General features: G+C 47.0%; 1 protein-coding gene across 1 annotated transcript in view; it reads right to left on the bottom strand.

Annotated features, from left to right (window-relative positions):
* The window catches only part of LOC147659060 (uncharacterized), a 140,158-nt gene that overhangs the window by 46,191 nt on the left and 73,363 nt on the right, over positions 1–20,604 (bottom strand). Inside the window, exons 6-7 of the mRNA XM_086951999.1 lie at positions 11,786–11,946; positions 11,577–11,697 (exon numbers count right to left, since the gene is read on the bottom strand). Of these exons, the coding sequence (XP_086808125.1) occupies positions 11,577–11,697; positions 11,786–11,946 (282 nt within the window). The remainder of the gene's footprint in view (positions 1–11,576; positions 11,698–11,785; positions 11,947–20,604) is intronic.

The following is a 20,604-nucleotide window of genomic DNA, read 5'->3' on the forward strand; positions in this document are numbered from 1 at the left end:
AATCAGGGGGTATTCGGATAAAATTCTTACAGAGGCTATGGAGAAGGCTAGTACAAGATCTAGAAATAGCCTCTTTAGTCAAGAGCAGAATACATCCCTAATCCCTGATACAATAGCTGAATATAAAATCAAAAATACTCCCAGATTGATTACGACGTACAACAGGGAGGAATATAAGGTAAGAAGCATAATTAACAAACACAGGCCTATAGTGCTTACTGACAATATCCTCCAGGATAGGCTAGCAGATAACCCTATCATTACTTTTAGGAGAGGTAGCACTATGGGCACAGTTCTTGACAGGGTATCGCCTGAAATAAAGAAAGTTACATCTTGGCTGGGACCTGTCAAGGGTTTCAAAAAATGCACAACATGCAGAGCATGTAAATTTGGGTGTAATAAAACTGAGTATACCACCCCATTTAGTATAGATCCTCTTTCCATCCAAGGGTCATACAACTGCAAGACCGAGTATGCGGTATATGTCCTGACGTGCACCTGCGGGCTAAACTACATTGGTAGTACTAAGCAGCAGGTGCACGTCAGGATATTGCAGCATATAAGGGCGATCATCCACAGTGATGTGACTTATCCTGTGGCCAGACATTTTAAACAAGCTCATGCTAATAATATCAACTGCCTCACTTACTATGTTATTGATGCTGTGGCCAAATCACGAAGAGGGGGCAACAGAGAACGCCAGTTTAGGCAGTTGGAAACCAAATATATTTTAGAGTTCGATTGTAAATGGCCCAGCGGTCTGAACACAACTGATGATATGTACAATTTTTTATAAAGCTAACAATGGAATGGTTTTTAATTTGTACATATCTATAATGCAGTGAGATCCTACAGGAAGATATATGATATTTAGTATACAGGTAGTGACTCTGATGAATTGTTTTTTATTTCCACTTTTTGTAGATAAATATAGTGTTCTCTTTTCTTCTATGATCTGGTTTTTAATGAATTTCTTGAGGTTTTATAATGCATGGTGATATATATTTTTAATAGTATGGTGTACCTTGTTGACATTTTACATAAGGAAAGATATATTTAAGATATGTACCAGCATTTGTAAAATATAAGATCAGATCTTAGATTGTTTACAATTCTAATGTCGTCTACTTTAGCACTTTATATTTGCACTATTTTGCACAGTACACACTTCTTTGCACTAAAACAATGGAAAAAACAGAAGAAAAATTAATTTGCTGTAAATAGGACATACAAGTTGTTTTTATGCATGGGTGGATTCATCCAGTTAGAAACTTGTTTAACATTAATGACTGTTCGTTATGGGCATAGGTTGGATTGATCCAACTAAAGGAGAAAAACGTTAACAAATGGTATTAATATTACTTATTTGCACATAAACATGTGTTTATTAGTATTTACATGTATTTTAAATAATAATGTGCAATAAGTGTTGTTTAGATGCTATGTCTGATGTTTATATATCAGTACAAAGAACAACGAGCAGTCTGTTGTTTATGTATACTACCATGTGACCTGTGATGTCAAACAGGAGGTGTGTTTACTTTTAAACTTTAAAAGTAAGATGGCGTTTTGCACAGCTTTTACACGTGAACAAGGGCTTTAGGGCTTGAAACGCGCTGTGTTGGGGGTCGAATAAACTGAAGATTTCTTGCCCTTAAACTGTGTGGTCTGTGTCTCTTTCCTCGCCAAACCGCCACGGCGGTAGTTGGAAGTGATTCGAGTGTCCAGGATAGATATATATATATATTTGGCATCTGGGAAAGCCTTTCTGTTAGAGAGCATTGCATAAATAAACCCAAAGCCTTATTCCAAAAAGAGAGTCTTTCCATTTTGTAAAATAAACCCTTTACTAGGTGGTGTAGTGTTTTATGTCTCCTGCTTTGCCGTGTTTGAGCCACTGTGTGGGTGATTCTGTATTATCTGAAAGGCGAAGCAAGACAGGTCCGCTCTCCCAAAGCAGCCGGGCCTGCTGTCAGTCACTGGGATCCCGATTCGGGCATCCGCCACTCGCCCAATTTCTCTTATTTCGCCCTTCCCCTCTTTAAGGGAAGACGTGGGCCACCTGCACCTTCGACTCCAGTGCAATCGGCGTCAGGGATCACGTCACTCCAGCTCCCGGTCTCCACCAGAATGTAGGCCTAGTCACGTTTCTCGGGCTGCTGGCTTCTCCGGGCCTCCTGGTGACTGGGCGATTCCTGATGGTATCTGGCGAAAACTAGTCTGTTTTCTGTGGTACCACACACAGATTAATTGCCAGATTTACTGGGATGTGGGTCGGAGGGTACAGGAGCATCCCTAGATGTCGGCCATCTTGTTCTGTCGTAAGCACAGGTTTTGTCACTGCATTTTGTTACACTTTTTCAATTGAAGGGATTCAGAATATTGGCGAAGAGAGGAGGAGAGAACCCACAATCTTGGTGTGAACTGTGACTGAGCTCACACAAGGACCAAATAATCAGCCCTACGAAAGTAAACTGGTTTCTGGGAAGAATCCATGGCTCACCCTTGATAGTGTAGCATAAACAGCAAGGTCTGATAGACAATATATATAGAATATGTAAAAAAACTAGATAAACAATACAATTTTGATATAGAAAAAGTTCATGCTAAGCAAGCTTAACATTAAAGAGATTAAAGGTGAATAAGAAAAATGTCACACAAGTGGATGTAGGGATAAAAAGCTATACAGAAACTGCCACAAAGAAAATCATTTGCAAAAGGATTTTCAATGTTATGCATAGGGATCTGTGAAAGAAAAGAACCTCTGGTGGGAGACTTGTGTATGAATGCAGTCGGATTCAAGATAAAGGTTGACTGAGCAGACTAATGTTAACTTGGGACTCTATTCAAGTAAGATTGTCAGCATCCAACAAGGGCTCAATAAAACTGGATACAGTGACTGGATGACCTCAATGTAGTCTGGAATTTGGGAAAGATAATAAAGATGATCCTCCGGGGGTGTGGGGGGGGGGGGGGGGGGGGCTAGAGAGCCCTGAGCAAGATGGCCGCACTTTAGTGCTACTCTTCTGGTCGAGACCACTATCCGACTAATATCCTGTAATCCTGGCGCCATCCACAGCTGCAAGTGGCACTTCTTGACTCCCAAGGTGAAGCAGAACGATTTGGGATCACTGAATTTGCTGCCCGGTGTCACTAAATACACATACGCAGCAAAACCTCGCTTGGCTCAAGATGGCGGCTCCAGAGGGAACTGGCCGCTGAAATCTCCTGCAAAGAATCCCTTCCGCCCCGGCGCTGCAACTCGCACTCAGGGAGTCTGCCCGGCATTGCTAACCTGCCTGCCTGCCAATCCACCCTCGGGGCATAGTGGAGAGGCTGGGTGCGGTGCCCAGTCAGCCCTGCGTCTGGACAGACTGCCGCCATCTCACGATCCGGGATACAGAGGTGAGGTGTTCGCTCCATGGCCCCTGCCTGCTCCGGCGGTCACTGGGTCAGAAGACGCACTGGAAGACCGAGGATAGCAGACACACATGCAATACACCCATGCAAAAAGACAGACACTCGCTTCCTATTGACCCGCAACTGTAATCTATACGGCCTGAGGCTCACATACCTCTGCGAACTCTGATTTGGTGGGCCGCACTAGCGTTGGGAATATCCCACATCGGGGCCTCTGCTCTGGCTGCCCACTGCGTCTCACACTAGCGGCGCCGCTCACCCAGCTTAACGCTGATCAACGATCCAGCTTCAAGCAGATCCTTACATAATGTGGCATTGCTGTGCCTCCAGATGGACCGCGGAGATAGGCGCTAACACTGCGGATGCGCTTGGTGGGTGTAATGCGCATGAAATAGCTGTTTGATCCTCTTTGCATTCGGTGCCTGCTGAGACTTTCACTGTGCCTCCACACCTCGTGGCGCTATCTTACATAGTGCTCGTCAAGGGCCCTGGTTGCGCTGCTGTGCAGAGCTCGATTGCCGTGCCATTGTAATCTTCAGCGAACTTTCAGAGACAGCAGCACTATATCCCGCCTGCCTCACTGGAGTGCTACAAGTTTAATATCCACCTCTGTCTACTCGGCTGTGCTGCAGGCACTTCTGGGCATAACTGATATATATCTGCTATTGATAAAATCCCGACTGGGGAATTGCCAGTTTTAATAGCCTCCCCCTGGAACATTTGTTTGCGCTGGGGTAGAAAATAGCGCTAAGGAGGGGCTGAACACGTCTACATTGCCCTTCCATTTGGTGTGCTTCGGGCGGTGGACCAGAATTTCGCGTGGTGATATCTGCTGTGTGTTCCGGTCTTCTGTCTCTGCTCTGAACATATCCAAACATGGAGAGGACAGACAAGCAGCAGAGCGAATTGCACTTTGAGTCCAAACAACACACAAAATCCCAAACCCCGAATGCTTCGGATAGGTATCTGATCCTGAAGCTGGATCGAATATAAAGCTGGAGCGCCTAATGTTGAGTATGGAGCAAAGCTTACAATCTATCGCCGCTAAGCTTGATCACCTCTATTTGAGCATGGATACCATGGCGGCAAAGATAGACAAGCATGGCTCGCAGATCGCGGAGGTTGAGCAGCGCATCTCGACTACAGAGGATCGCATGGAGGTCGTTGGCACCAGGTTAAGAATGAGGACATTTAAGCTCGCTTCCACGGGAACAATCTCCGTATAACCGGCATTTCAGAATCTACCAACACCGGGCCCATGGAGACCTACGTTGAAACTCTGCTTACAACCCTATTGGGAGCAGAACACGTGTCTAAGCTGCTCATAATTAAAAGAGCTCATCGCTCCTTGGCTGCTCGGCCTGTACCAGGAGCGCCGCCCGGTCCCATTGTAGCCAGACTTTTGAATTACCGTGATTTTGACACAGCACTCCGCCTGGCTAGAGAAAAGGGAAATCTCAACTATCAAGGAATGAAAGTGGAACTCCCTCCCGATTTCACCGTAGCTGTGCAACAGGCGCGCAGAGAATTTCAAGCAGTCAAAAAGAAATTGCAAGCTCACACATATCCAATATGCAATGCTCTACCCTGCCGGCCTACGGATTCAACATTTTCACTACGCCCAAAGAAGCACTTCAATATATCCGGTGGATTGAGCAGCAGGAGACGCTACGTGAAAGGAGCGCGGATTCCGACTCTGAGGGCTGAACACGTGAGAAACACACTGGTTACCGAACTCAGTTGAAGTGTCGATCATGACTTGCAGTGAAGTCTAGTTTACTTTATTTAGCTAATTTTGGTTCATTATGCAGTGCTTGGTCTATGACAGATCTTCATTGTACCTCTCAGTATGTTACGATTATTGCATGTGAGTTGAGTGCTGCTCCTTCTACTGATAATGTACGAAGCTCATCTTTTGTTATCGAATTGCATGTGGCTCTATGCACTGAGACCTGTTAAATGTCACTGTGTTTTGGCTGGTTCGCCTACCTCTATTTGTCTCGACCCATCCTGTTTTAAGGGGGCTGATGGCTACTAGCGACCCTCAATATGGGAATTCCCCACAATGTTCTTCCTTCTGGTTGGGCGCCCCTTGGTGCCCCTGACGTGTTGAGTTTTTTTTCTTTTCTATTCTATGACTCATGGATGCTACTGCCTGCTTGTTGTTCTGTTTTGTGGGGGTGGGGGGGTACTTGCTGCATGGTTCTAGTGCTGAAGTGGGTGGGTTTCTTTTTGGGGAGCACTACTTCATTGTAATAGCATTGGGTATAGCATGCTGGCAGAACGTGAATTACATGACGCTCATTTCTCAGACAGCAACACAGGCTTAATCACCAACTTCTATAGACATGGCAGAATCCAAAATATCTACAATCTTGTTGATACGTTGGAATGTTAGAGGGCTTAATAATTCTAAAAAAGTGCGGCAAGTGCTATCTTATCTGGATCGTCACCATATCCAGAATGCCCTATTGCAGGAGATTCACCAAGTGGTTGGTCTCATCTATAGCCACTAGGTGGGCGGGGTGTGGTTGACTGCTTCTTACTCCTCCTATGCGCGGGGATTTATGCATCCCTTTTGTGCCAATACACATAGAGGAGGATGAAGGGGGGCGATATATCATAGTACAGGGAACACTTTATCATACGAAGTTGGTCATTGTGAATCTATATGGACTCAATGTTGATGACCCTGCATTTTTTGATACACTATGGGGTAAGCTACGCAGGCTACCTCCCCCAGCTCTTATTTGTGGGGGTGATTTTAATGTGGTTTTGGATCCTGCATTGGATAGGGTGACTGAGGCTGATCCTCCCCCCAAGAAAGCCGCTGTGTCGGTACACAATGGTCTATGGACACTGGGGCTTACAGATATATGGCAACTAAGACATCCAAGCACCAGAGAGGGTACATGTCATTCATATGCACGTCAAGAATGGTCCCGCATACACTACTGGCTGGTCACGCAGGACGTCTGCACATGGACTATACAGATTAAACATTTACCTCGAACATTACTGAACCATTCCCCAGTATTCCTTAGCATGACATTACTGTTTTACACACCCCCCCACACCCCCAATTTCAATAGCGACTGCAGTCATCCTCCCTATTAGACCAGGTCTTTCGGAAAGGAATTCAAGAGGCTATCTCTGACTACTTTTAACTTAACACTGGGTCTGTTCAAACTGTAGACATACTCAGGGAGGCATTTAAAGTGACTATTCGGGGGGCATGTATAGGTCTTCAGGCCGGGTGCTAAAATCACTACGCAGCACTATGGCAGCGCTTAAACAGTGACCGTGACCTGTGTGATCTAGAGCGCAAGTATGGTGAAAAGGCGAATCCCGAAACTCTGGCGCTTATTAAAGCTAAAATCATAGAATATAATTAAGTGGCCGATCAAGAAATCAGACATATATCGCACCGATGCAAAGCTCGTCACTATGGAGAAAGTGGCCGACCGGGCAGAACACTAGCTAGCCACATAATGGAGCCCCACAATAAAGCCTGTTTGGTTAAGGCAGTCATTGCAGACGACACAACGTATTATGACACGCCTAATATACTAAAGAAATTTGCAGATTATTATGCCGGGATGTAAGCTCATCGGCAAGCCACAGAAGAGGCGGAACTCTTGTAATATCTTGATGATGTTGCGTTAGTGCGGCTCTCACGTGGGTAGTAGGAGTTCTTGATGCATCCTATTACTCTAGACGAAGTGCAGGACGCCACCCCCGCATTACCTAATGGGAAATCGGCTGGTACTGATGGGTTACCAGCAGATTTTTATAAAGAATATATTGATCTGCTGGCCCCCTACCTCCTTCAGTTATATGAGGAAGCGTACGAGACCCAATGTTTGCCGCCGACCCTACTCGAGGCACTCGTGGTCACGCTATTGAAACCTAAGAAACCGCCGGATAAGTGTGAGTCTTATCGACCTTTATCCTTAATAAATACAGATGTTAAAATCCTATCAAGGTATTAGCAACTTGATTGAAATTACTCCTTCCCGTTATGGTTCACCCTGATCAATCTGGGTTCTGTCCAACTCGATCTACATCTCATAATTTGCGTACACTTTTTGCTGTGATGCATGTACTGGAGCCTACTCTACCGGCAGTTGCAGTGCTTCTAGGCGCTGCAAAAGCTTTTGATTTGATATCTTGGTCATATATGCTTGCAATTCTGCACCATATGGGAGTGCCATGTTTTTACTAACTGGATAAAACTGCTTTATACCAATCCTGTGGCACAGGTAAGAGTTAATGGGCGGCTGTCGGAGGAATTTCGTATACAGCGCGGCACACGGCAAGACTGTCCGCTATAACCCTTGCTCTTTGCACTCATACTTGAACCGCTAGATTGCATTTTTACTCATTCGGGAATATATCCGGTTTGAATGGTTTTCAGGACTGGGAATCAATTGGTCTAAATCGGTTATACTGCCTTTCACAGATAATACACACCAATTCAACATGGACTATCCCTTAACATGGTGCACTGACACTGTAAAACACTTAGGAATATGGCTCCACAGGAATCCGCAGGCTATCATACAATCCAACTGATGCCCAGCTATCACACGTCTCGAGGGACAAGTGAGTCGCTGAGTTAAATTGCCCTTGTCCTTTGCGGATCGCATAGCGCTGATGAAGATTGTAATCCTCCTGCGCTTTCTTTATCTTTTTTAAAATATCCCTGTACATTTAACACAACACTTTTTAGATATGCTCCGCTTCCTCTTGATCACATTGTCATGGGGAGATAAAAAGCCTCGACTCAAATGGGAAACACTTACCCTTCCTTATGATCAAGGGGGTTCGCAGCGCCAGACTTCCATCTTTACTACCTCTGCGCGCAGGGGCATTACGCCAGCTATTGGCAGCAAGACCCAGCTAATATTCCTCATGTGGCAGTGGAGGTGGGCGCGGTGTACCCAATAACACTTAAAGCCATGAAAGTCAATAGGCACACAGTATTTGTAAAAGGAGAATTCGACACTGTACATACCACGGCTTGGGCCTGGCAAGAGTTAGGAAAACGAGCACATAAATTGCCATTATATGCGCCCGGCATGCCACTATTGCCTCACTCTGAACTTTCTGTCACTGGAGAAACTGGTGCACTAAAGACCCTTACAGTTATGGCTATGTTGACAATGGAGGATGTGTTCCCTGGGGGTCAATTTATACCTTCAGAAAATATAGCTGTCGGGGGCAATGCCACCACCACACAACTGTTTGTCTACACTAGACTGCGCTTTGCTGTGCGTTTGCTTTATCCACAATTTCCTACAGAACCACCGGCGTTTGAAGCACTGCAACTTATATATACTACCACATCTAGGGCCAAGCTAGTCACAAGATTATATCAGGCGTCACAGAGGGATGCAGTTGCTGTGGGCATGGCTATACTAACGAAATGGAATGCCATACTACCTGCTCCACTTTCCGAAGATGAGTGGTTTGGAAGTTGCCATCTAACTGGCCAGTTGACAGTGAATGTCAACTTACGATTAGTGCACTTTAAATACCTACATCAATTGTATTACACCCCAGCTCAGCTCCATAGGTGTGGGTTGTGTAAACGCTGTGGCACACCTGGTGCCAATTTCTATCATTTAGCTTGGGAATGCCCCAAGGTGTATGCATACTGGAGATCAGTAACACAGATTCTACACCTGATGGTAGATATGACCATAGAATGTACTTCACAATTATGCCTGTTGGGCGCAGTTGCTAATATCAAAGCGTCTCATAGGAGATTTGTGGCTATAGCACTGCTGTTGGCTAAACGTAGGGTTTTCATGTGCTGGGGGGGGCAGGCCTGCACCTACCACTAAACTATGGTTACAGGACCTGGCATATTGTCGGCATCAGCTTACATGTCATGCGGAGGAATTGCCTACAACGTCCAAACCATGTGATATCTGGGGTCCACTTACTGCTGATATGTTAACGGTGACTGCTATTTGATGCCAGTTATTTTTGTAAGAATACTTTGCCCTATAATGTCATAAAATGCATTTTTTAATTACTGTCATGTCTATGTATGCCTGCACTATCGAGCTCTGTGATACTCGGTTATGCTAAGTGAGTTGTATAACAGGTCTATGCTGTACCATTGCTTTGATTTGTATAACTGTATGTTGTTCATTACTTTAGAAAATGCATAAATAAATTAAAAAAAAGATACAATTATCCTCCTGTATTGAGTCTGTATGTTGCCCTTAGTCCTCCAGTAAAAGAGTTTCTCAAAGTTTTTCCACAAGAAAACTGAATTGGCTCTTACAACTCCAGCCCACATTCCGAATTCCAAAAGGGTCTGAGCAACACAGCTTCCAAGTCCACCAGAAACACCCTATTTCACCTAACAAACTGGAATTAGTTCCGGCAGACATCAGTTTCCTATGTCTTAGTATCTTAAATACCCGCCAACCCTAGGAGTGTAGTTCAACAGGAGGCAAGCAGATTTCGTAGAGAGGACATTGACTCATTAAGGTGTGTGTGTCAAACATGAAGCGAACTGCTGGGTTCAGTGCATGAGGCAACCCTCTTCACAGATCTCAGGTAAGCAGGAATTCTTCAGAGCACTAGACAGTTTTCTTTCTGCTACAGTTCCATACAGTGTCATTCCATGCAGAGGGTCAAACATGGTATTTCAAAACATTGTGAGCTCAACCCTATCTTAATACCACTTCTTAGGGTGTCCACTTCCAGCAAAGTGAGGCCATTCATGTAACATAAATATGCTTTGTGGCAGTAAACATATTGCAGGGTTTCATGCATTAAAAATCCAAATTGGTGAATCCCTGTGCAGAGCTCTCCCCCTGCTTCCCAACTACATCATTGTCCATCTTAAGTCAGCCAGTTGGGCATCAAAGGGAATCTGGCTGCTCCTCAGACAAATATTGGTCTGAGCCTAATGCAGGGTACAGCTCAAATGAGACTCCTCAGCTTCCCTTCTGAGGCCCTTATTCTTAATACAATTTTGGGCAGAAACATTAATTTTCATCCAAACCCGAATCAAGACAACCTCTTTATTACCTCTATTGCTCTAGGAAAAAAGCTGAATTATGTGTTCATGTGAGGGAACCGGTGTAGTAGTACCAATTTCCACATGTTCTTCTCCGTTCTATATTGGCCAAAAGGCCTATGAACCCACAGTAATAGTGACATTCGGTATTACTAAGACTCCCATCCCCATTTCAGTAATACCAGATGCGCTATTAACAGTACTTGTAATTCAGAGGATGAAAGACTGCTTGTAGCCTGGACGGGTAAAGATGATATAGGTTCTATTCATTTACCAATGTCTGACTTGGAAGACTCCAGGAGACTACTTGTTATACCCTGGACATTGTTCAGCCTGCATTTATGAAGTGGTAAAGGGAGAGTAGTGTCATCAAAAGATGCAAACATCATGCAAATCGAGAAAGAAATATACATATACTTTAAAAACACTATAGCTTTAAACTGATAAAATATATGTCATATCTAATAACTGCTACAAAGGTATTTGGCACCTGGAATCTAAATCACCACCAGTCATTTAATCTAGGTTACCCATAATGTGATAGCATTTTCCCCTTGATTGTTACAAACTAAATGTCAGATTATATTGTATATAGTAGGAGATATGTTGTGCAGCAGAGGCTGGCAGTTAAACGTGCAATCTAGAATCAAATGCTGTGCTTTAGAAGACTTTGACACATAAATATCCTTCACTACTGCTTTCCACTACTATATTCTCTACCACTGCCATGGGCACCTGCACACAGACACCTGCTTTACCAGAGAGGCTATTATGGCAATATGGATTTCCCCAGTCCTTCTTGTAGCAATTTCTCACCATTGTCTCTATTCCTGTCATTATTCATCTATGCCGCATCTAATCAATTATCCTTTGGCACGTAATACATCTGTTCTTTTCCTATTAACTCATCTCTTCTCCTTATCTATACTGGGTTCATGGTAATATCTCTCCCAGGATCTTTGCTGACCTATGCCACTTCATTCCTATTGATTAACATTAGGTCTTGACCACACTCTGCTCTATTTCGCCCCTATCAACTCTAATCTGCACCTAACCTATCTGTTTCTTCAACAGAACCCCTACTGAGAGGCTAATATCTCAATGTTGATCTTACCTATCTCAGCTTGGTGCTCTGCTGGGATCTTATCATAGTGGGTACCAATCAGGAAAACTCTAGATTTTGGTTTGCTGTTATTTCCACTGGTGACGCTAAGGAACCGCAACCAATACTGAATCTGCAATCAATGGGAAAAGTGTGTCAAATACACTTCTTGATTGAACCAACCACTCCTGATGCTCTTCTATCTTGCATATAATGTGTACCTGTTCCATGGACTTCTGCTGGTGGTCCCCCTTATGATGAATGTCCTCCAGGCTAAAAAGCAGGCAGTAAATTACATTATGGCTGGTCGTGGCCAACAGCAAAGAGTGAGTGAAGTAGTACTCCATTTGACCTGCAAAGTCCCAGATTACCAGTGCCCCACCTAAGGTGAATGATGAAAAACAGATAAGCAGGTAAGCAGCTCTTTACTTTTAATTTTAGGACAAGCTCAACATCCAACAAACAGACAACCCATATCTACCACCATCTCTTTTATAAACTGATGTCTAGTTAGTCACACCCTGCTATACTGATCTCTGAAGCTGCTCTGTGAAAAAACAGCAAAACAAAATCTATCAATATGTAATGGCACATGAAAATGTCCACAATGAATAGGCTGCGGGCTGGCTGGCACAGTGTGAGGTGCCAACAAAACACAGCAATCCCATTAACTAGACAGAGAGAAAGAGCAAGAGACATAGAGAGAGAGAAAGAGGAATTTTCATTTCCAATTTAACAATTAAACTACATCACTGACCAATACGCAATGCCAACATTTGAGCACTTATCATCGATGTAGGAGTGCCAATCTCGACATTGACGTGGTAGTATGTGCATGTCTCTACAAAGGCTTCCAGTCACACATCAATAACCACCACCACAATGACCAATTGCTGATCAGTGCAAAACTCCACAAACACAAACTTTCAACCAATCACTAATGTTCACATGCACAACATCGCTACGCAACCTCCACAATGTACTCCAGGCATCTGCCAATATCCAACTACACTCTCCTATACCGCTTATAAACCACAAATGCACAGTATGGCTGAGATACCCGCCACCCCCTCTCAACACAATCCCCAAGAATGGGAATACGGAAACATTTCTGAACTTTTGGAAGGCGGCCGTATTTATTAAAATATGAAACAAAAGTAAAACATTAAAATAACAGTTTCATATCATGTACAATTTCATTTCCACATTACGATGTTTTGGCTGACCTTAACACATTTCTAATACAAAGGTTCTCCTAGCCGATACTAACATCCTACAAATGCATTTTAAATTGAAATTGTACATCCTAACGTTAAGGGCCAACGGCAAGGTCGTAACCGGTGTCAGATCCCTAAACCAGAACTCCCCCCTCACTTGTGAGGGGCGGCCGCACAGAGGACTGCACCTCATGTGCACATACCAATTTCCCTTTTCTTGACGGGGGCCCCAATTAACTCGACGCCATCTTATTGGTCGTCCGAGGACTCGTGTGAGGTGTCTAGAAGGTAGCGTAGACCCCCCTCCCCACCCCACACAACTTACCACATCTGCCGTCGCAGATGTCCTGGCCCCGGGAAATTCCCAGGAGGGGCCCGTAGCCCCTCCTATCCAGGGAGGGGCCTTGACCGCCTTCCCTTTCCTTTCGGCGTCCCCTCCTTAGAAGGGACCGCCTCCCCGTTGAGGGGCCAATGGCCACCTCCCCCCGGGCGCTCCCATCCGTAATGGGTGACGCCCCCCCCTAGGGATCTTCCAATTACTGCTCACCGATCATGACCTTACCGCCCGACCAAATAATAAATACGACAAACTAAACTAGAGAGACTAAAGAGAAAAGGACAAAAAATATTCCAAGTATGAACTGCTAAACATTACTGACCAACTTAGGTGCAAATACTTTATTCGATAAAACAGATTAAACGAAATATCCACTTTATTGCATACTGAATCATAACCTTACTCAGAACGACCTGAAAGAAAAGAATTACCACGTCACATAACTTTATTTCAAAAAACAACTTGCTGTCCTCAGGGGCTGGTGGGTGGGTCAAAATTGGCTCTTCGTTCCGTCTCGAGCTCACGTGCAGCGGGGAGGTGCAGCTTCAGAGCACAGGAACAAGAGGATGCTTCCATGGCTTGTCGCTCCTCTTATCCTTCTTCGGGCGGGCGTAAACCCGCCTCCGCCCGCCTCCGGGGGCGTGGCTGGCGGCTTCAGTGTCTAGGACAACCCACTCTTGGGCGGGAAAAAGCGCGCCCCGGCTACGCCGCTTTGGGCATACCAGCCGAGACTCGCCTCCCGCCCAAGATGGCTTCCCGGGGGGATCGGGGTACTCCACCATACGTTCGGGGGGACCGAGTGGTCGCCCCTTTCCATATGGCTGAGATACCCGCCACCCCCTCTCAACACAATCCCCAAGAATGGGAATACGGAAAAATTTCTGAACTTTTGGAAGGCGGGAGGGAGTTACCCTCCCGGACGTATTTATTAAAATATGAAACAAAAGTAAAACATTAAAATAACAGTTTCATATCATGTACAATTTCATTTCCACATTAAGATGTTTTGGCTGACCTTAACACATTTCTAATACAAAGGTTCTCCTAGCCGATACTAACATCCTACAAATGCATTTTAAATTGAAATTGTACATCCTAACGTTAAGGGCCAACGGCAAGGTCGTAACCGGTGTCAGATCCCTAAACCAGAACTCCCCCCTCACTTGTGAGGGGCGGCCGCACAGAGGACTGCACCTCATGTGCACATACCAATTTCCCTTTTCTTGACGGGGGCCCCAATTAACTCGACGCCATATTATTGGTCGTCCGAGGACTCGTGTGAGGTGTCTAGAAGGTAGCGTAGACCCCCCTCCCCACCCCACACAACTTACCACATCTGCCGTCGCAGATGTCCTGGCCCCGGGAAATTCCCAGGAGGGGCCCGTAGCCCCTCCTATCCAGGGAGGGGCCTTGACCGCCTTCCCTTTCCTTTCGGCGTCCCCTCCTTAGAAGGGACCGCCTCCCCGTTGAGGGGCCAATGGCCACCTCCCCCCGGGCGCTCCCATCCGTAATGGGTGACGCCCCCCCCTAGGGATCTTCCAATTACTGCTCACCGATCATGACCTTACCGCCACAGGCCGGATAGTTGACCGGCTATCCGGACCCCCCACAAAACTCCTACCTAAAGGTCATGCTATAAACTCTTTAACCAGGCTACGAAGTCTCCTATGAGTAAATCATTCCCCACCCGGGACAAATGGACCCCGTCTTCCAGATACATATGGTCCCCCCTGATGCACCCATGAGGAATCGAATGCAATGTACCGGTACGGAACAGTCTACCCAGTTTGTTATTTACCTTCTTCACAGAATGATTTATAGCAGACACTGAATTAGCCCCCCGCCACACTTTTCGTGGAATCATATGGGACCATGCAATCGTGCACCCTGGAACCCTTCTCGCCAACCAACTTACTGTGGATAGTATCGCCTCGAGAAGTAGTCGTCTACCAGTGGTCACCAAATCATTGCCCCCAAGATGTACTATGACTATAGATGGCGGTGACCTTGTCCGCCCTAACAAACCCTCGAAAAACGTGTGAAACTGGTCAATACAGAGCCCGCCCCTTCCGTAGAAGGTCACCCTGTACCCGTATTCCCCAGCCATGTGAATCATGTCACCTGCATTGAATACGTCCGCGGCACGCCTCACGTATGAGTGGCCCACGACCCACACCACTTTTTCCTCAGCCGGTGATCTTTGACCGCTGGTTCCCAGGTGTCGGGTCGACTGCACAGTCTGCCCCGCCTCGTAAGCTTGCGAAACTGTAAACCAAACAAAAACAAGAAGCGTGAGTACATAATATCAGCTTCACAACATGTGCAACCGCACATACCTCTTGTAACAATTCGAGGACCAACGCCCCAACTGTTTCACCTTTTCCACACTCAGACCCCTGGCTGTAGCCTCTGTAGCAGCCCCTATCCGGAAGGAATGGGTCCCAAATTCGCCCGGGTTCAAGCCCGCGGCCGAAATTGCCATTGCGAGCACCCGCTGGAACTGAAACCTCGTCAGTGGGGTGGCATCAGCGTGTCTCAGCAAGGTCCCCCCCATGATGCCGCCCTCTGCGCCAAATATTCCTCAACGCATCTGACAGGGCACATGGGAGATCCGGGAGTCCGATGGACTACTATGCTGTCCCCGATCGCACCCTGATCAGTCTTGGACCTGGCAAAAGAGACAATCATCGTCTCCCCCTTAACTTGGATGTGCTCTCGGCACAATCCCCCCCCAGTATCTCGCTTGTTCCTTGCCACCAGTTCGCTTACCCGCATAGCACCATGGAATGCTAATGCAAAAGCGGCCCGGAATAACACTGTTTCTGACTGGGATGAACATGTCACAGGGAGTACGGACATTAACAGGGCCAACCTTTCCAGACCTATCGGGTGCCTTTCATCTACTCTGCGACCCTCAAGGCGTTGCCACCCACGCAACGCTTTCTGTACTACAAAAGACGCTGTAGGGTCCTGGATACCATGAGCCCGAGCCATGAAGGAAATGGCGGCCCGATGCCTCTGGGCCGTGGCTACCGATTTGCCTGCCTGATGTAATGACAGCAAAAACTTTACGACAAACTCCTCCTGGCCCCAAAGTTCCCCCCTAGCAGAACCCAAAAAGGACCAATAGGAACGGAACGCCCCTTCATATGCCTTCCTTGTCCTGGGTGCTAAACTCTCTCCCACGAGGTTTTGTAGTTCGGGGCACCGAGAGACCAGAGAGCTTCGGGAAATGGTGCGCCCACCGGGTCCGCTGTGGGCAGAAAACCCCAGAAGGCCTGCATACGGAAACGAGAAAGCGCATCAGCAGCCTGATTCAGCACCCCTGGCACATGTCTCGCCCTAAAGAGCACATTCAATTGCATACAGAGCAAGACAATTTCCTTGAGCAATCTGAGTATCCATTTGCATCGTGCAGCCTGACTATTGATACACTCAACCACGGTCATGTTGTCCGACTAGAACACCACAGAGTGATCCCGAAACCCCTCAGGCCATGTTCTCAAGGCCACCAGAATAGGGAACAGTTCGAGAAAAGCAATGTTACTTGTAAGCCCACGCTCGTGCCACCATGACGGCCATGTTTGAGCCGACCAGTGATTACCAAATATGGCGCCAAAGCCTATACTCCCCGCCGAGTCTGTCCACAGCCCCAACTCCTCGGAGGACACCGCCGGCTTATTCCAGACAACCCGACCATTGAAATCCGCCAGGAATGCCAACCAAATGCGCATGTCCTGGCGAATCTCTGCCGAGAGCCTCGTGAGGTGGTGCCCCTCTTTCAGACCGACCATGGCTTGTGCAATCGAGCGGGAAAAGGGGCGGGCCATTGGCATTACTCTAAGGGAAAAATTCAACTGACCTACAGTCTGCTGCAATTGATGCAAATTCACCTTAGTTTCCCTCATACATGTTTCAAGTGAGGCCCTGAATTTCATCACCTTTTCTTTGGGCAACCGGAAACAACCCTCTTCGGAATCGAGTTCAATTCCAAGAAACTCGAGCGAGGTTGATGGCCCCACCGTCTTACCTGGCGCCAATGGCACACCAAACTGACTCATTAGACCACAAAATTCTTTTAAAGCCTGTGCACATTCAGTGTCCCCGGCTGCCCCCAGGAACAGAAAATCGTCAAGATAATGCATAACATGCTGAAACCCCGTCATTCTTGTGAATGCCCATTGCAAAAAACAACTGAATTTCTCAAAATAAGCACAAGATATGGAGCATCCCATTGGCATACATTTATCCATGTAATAACGTCCCTGAAACATAAAACCAAGGAGACGCTGATCGTCTGGGTGTACCGGGAGCAACCGGAACGCTGACTCGATGTCTGATTTGGCCATCAGCGCTCCGGGCCCCAGGCGATTCAACATGGCGACGGCATCATCGAAAGATGCGTACCGCACCGAACACACTTCCGGGTCTATCGCATCGTTCACTGAAAGACCTCTCGGGGTGACAAAGTAATGTATCAGTCTAAACTCACCCGGGTCCTTCTTAGGGACCACACCCAAGGGTGAACAAACAAAATTAGCAACTGGTGGCATGTCGAATGGTCCGGCCACCCGACCCCGGGTCACCTCCTTCCCAATCTTTGCTTGTACCACCGCCGTATTCTGCAGGACCGACAGTTGGTTCCTACATTGTGTTTTACCCTGAAAATTCCCCACTGGGATGCGGAAACCATACGAAAAACCGTCTCGCAACACCCCAGCGGAGACATGATCCGGGTATTCATTGAGCCAAGGAATCATTGCCATGGTATCAACCGGGGTAGGTAAAGGCGCCCCTCGGACTGTTTCAGACCTGTTTGGCGCTTCCCCTACTTCCGTTATCACCCGTTTTGGCTCTGCACATGGTCTCGGGATGCGAGGACTGCCCACATCCACCACAGTCGTGCCTAAACTTGCATGACCCCTGGGGCCTTGTACACTTTCCCCTGTTAAAATTCCAGCAAACCCCTTTTTTACCTGTACTGCTATTCGACCTTGAATGATGCTCGTTACTTGAACCCGCCCGAAAGGGCGCCCCAGATGCATGGCGGGAAAACTCGCCCCCGTTTCCCCCCAACAATGGCGCCTTTATCATGCCTGATTTCTCCATTTTTGCCAGGAAATGGAGTCGTAACAATCCCACGTCAGAGATGTATCGAACTCTTTGGCCTTACAAAACATATTGTCATAACAAAACCACTGATTGCCCTCATATGTCTGAGAAAACTCCATAATACGTGTCTGGTACACGGGTAACTCGGCCAACAGTTCAGGCCTCCGTTCCCCCATAATTGAAGTGAATATGCCAAACGCTCTGCCCCAATTTCGTCTCATCGACTCTAAAAGCGGCCATCTTGGCGCGCCAAACACTCGGGTGCATAAACTCTTTTTGAGCTTTCACATGCTCAATCTCGTAATGATCAGTCAGTAACGAAAACATGTTTACATATTTCTCAGCCCATATCCTCTCTTTGATTTCAATCGGAATATGCTGAGCCACTTTCTCCCTTCGCGAGGGTACTGACCCCTCCCCCGCAATCGGCAATAGCTGCTTACCTGTACCAGAAGCTGTAACCGTAGTTGCCGCCGAACTCACGCCCGCTGCGGGTTGACCCACTGGAGCCTGCAGGGGAACAAAAGGAGATGGGGCCTTCGCGGCCTCTCTTGATTGCCGCAACTGCCTCATTACTGCCCTGGCGTCATCTGCCGTAGCCCCCTCACTCCCTTTCCCCAACCACGCTGCCAGCTGTGCAGCCAACTCGGGAGGCATATCCTCCCCGTTCACAGGGGTGACTACAACAGGCATCGGTTGCCCCTCCTTCGGGACCGGGATCGGCGCCTCAGACGGTGTATCAGGGTGCGCCGGCGGCGCCTCGGGAACCCTGGCCTCTTCACCAGTCGCTCCCTTCTTGGCCCTTCTATTTCTCCCGTTAGGGACTACTCCCGGCAGTGCTGGTCCGACGACTCGCTTAGGGCCCCCTACACCGTTCATTGCCGCCACCTGCTTCTTCATCACGGCCATGTCCTTCACGAGCATGCGGAGCATCTGATCGGTTCCGACCCGCTTTCCGGCTTTCTTGCCCGGCATCGTCGAACTGATTCTCTGAAAAACAAAGACAACGATTAAAACGCTCAAAATTGGCTCTTCGTTCCGTCTCGAGCTCACGTGCAGCGGGGAGGTGCAGCTTCAGAGCACAGGAACAAGAGGATGCTTCCATGGCTTGTCGCTCCTCTTATCCTTCTTCGGGCGGGCGTAAACCCGCCTCCGCCCGCCTCCGGGGGCGTGGCTGGCGGCTTCAGTGTCTAGGACAACCCACTCTTGGGCGGGAAAAAGCGCGCCCCGGCTACGCCGCTTTGGGCATACCAGCCGAGACTCGCCTCCCGCCCAAGATGGCTTCCCGGGGGGATCGGGGTACTCCACCATACGTTCGGGGGGACAGAGTGGTCGCCCCTTTCCATTCTACTCACACTCCTAATCGCAAAAGTCCAATTACAAACCCCCACACACACCTCCTACCACACAATAATGTGCAGTCAAAGACATAGCCGACGCAAACAAAGTTCTCCTGTAACATACCTACCCTCAAACTCCCAACAATCTCCAGTCTGCATCTGCATGCACAAACACCCCTATACCACTGGTAAGTATGCAGTACAACACATGCGTCCAACCACAATGCAGTCTAGTTCGACATACACCTCTAACCATTTAAAGTTCAGTTCCACTCATAATTCCAGCCATCCACAGTTGTGTAATACCGAGTAACTCTTCACACATCTACACCTCAGTCCACCCAACAGGACTAGTTACTAAAACACAAAGTTATCTTTAGTTCCACACCCAAAAAACAGCATCAATTTCCACAAACATCTCCAAAACATTCAAGTGTTCAGTTCCACAAATGCATCAACCCTACAATGTACTGTTTCACTCACACCTTCTATCACTCAATGTTTAATTCTACATACATGCTTCTAACCACCCACCTCTGTACAGAAGTACAGATTACATATAATGTATGTACACACACACACACACGCATACAAGTTGAATGAAAAGTCACAGTTAAAAACAGAGCTATAGTTCGGAAATTCGGAGGTTATGGTTAGCAATGCACATAACAAACCCAGAACTTGTGTCACCTGAAATATCAGTCTCTCTTGATAGCTTTTTTTGTTTCGGTGTTGCTAGCAATTGGTGCATTAAACATGAGGGGGCACCATTGTGCTCAAAACACCATGCATATCTCCAACTGCTCACCATTGTACAGTAATACGCATTTCACAGCCACTAGCAATACTCAGCTCCAAATACGCACCTAATCGTTGACCAGTCTCCATATACCAGATCTAGATGTTATCTTATGTCTGTTGTTTATAGAGACAAGCAGGGGCTGCCCCTCCGTTATGGTGGAGGAACATCGTCCCACTGCTGGAACCAGCAGACAAATGTAAAGTAAAATAATAATAAAGAATTTAATAAAACC

This window comes from Lissotriton vulgaris, unplaced genomic scaffold, assembly GCF_964263255.1.
Source record: "Lissotriton vulgaris unplaced genomic scaffold, aLisVul1.2 SCAFFOLD_968, whole genome shotgun sequence".
Lineage (NCBI taxonomy): Eukaryota > Metazoa > Chordata > Amphibia > Caudata > Salamandridae > Lissotriton > Lissotriton vulgaris.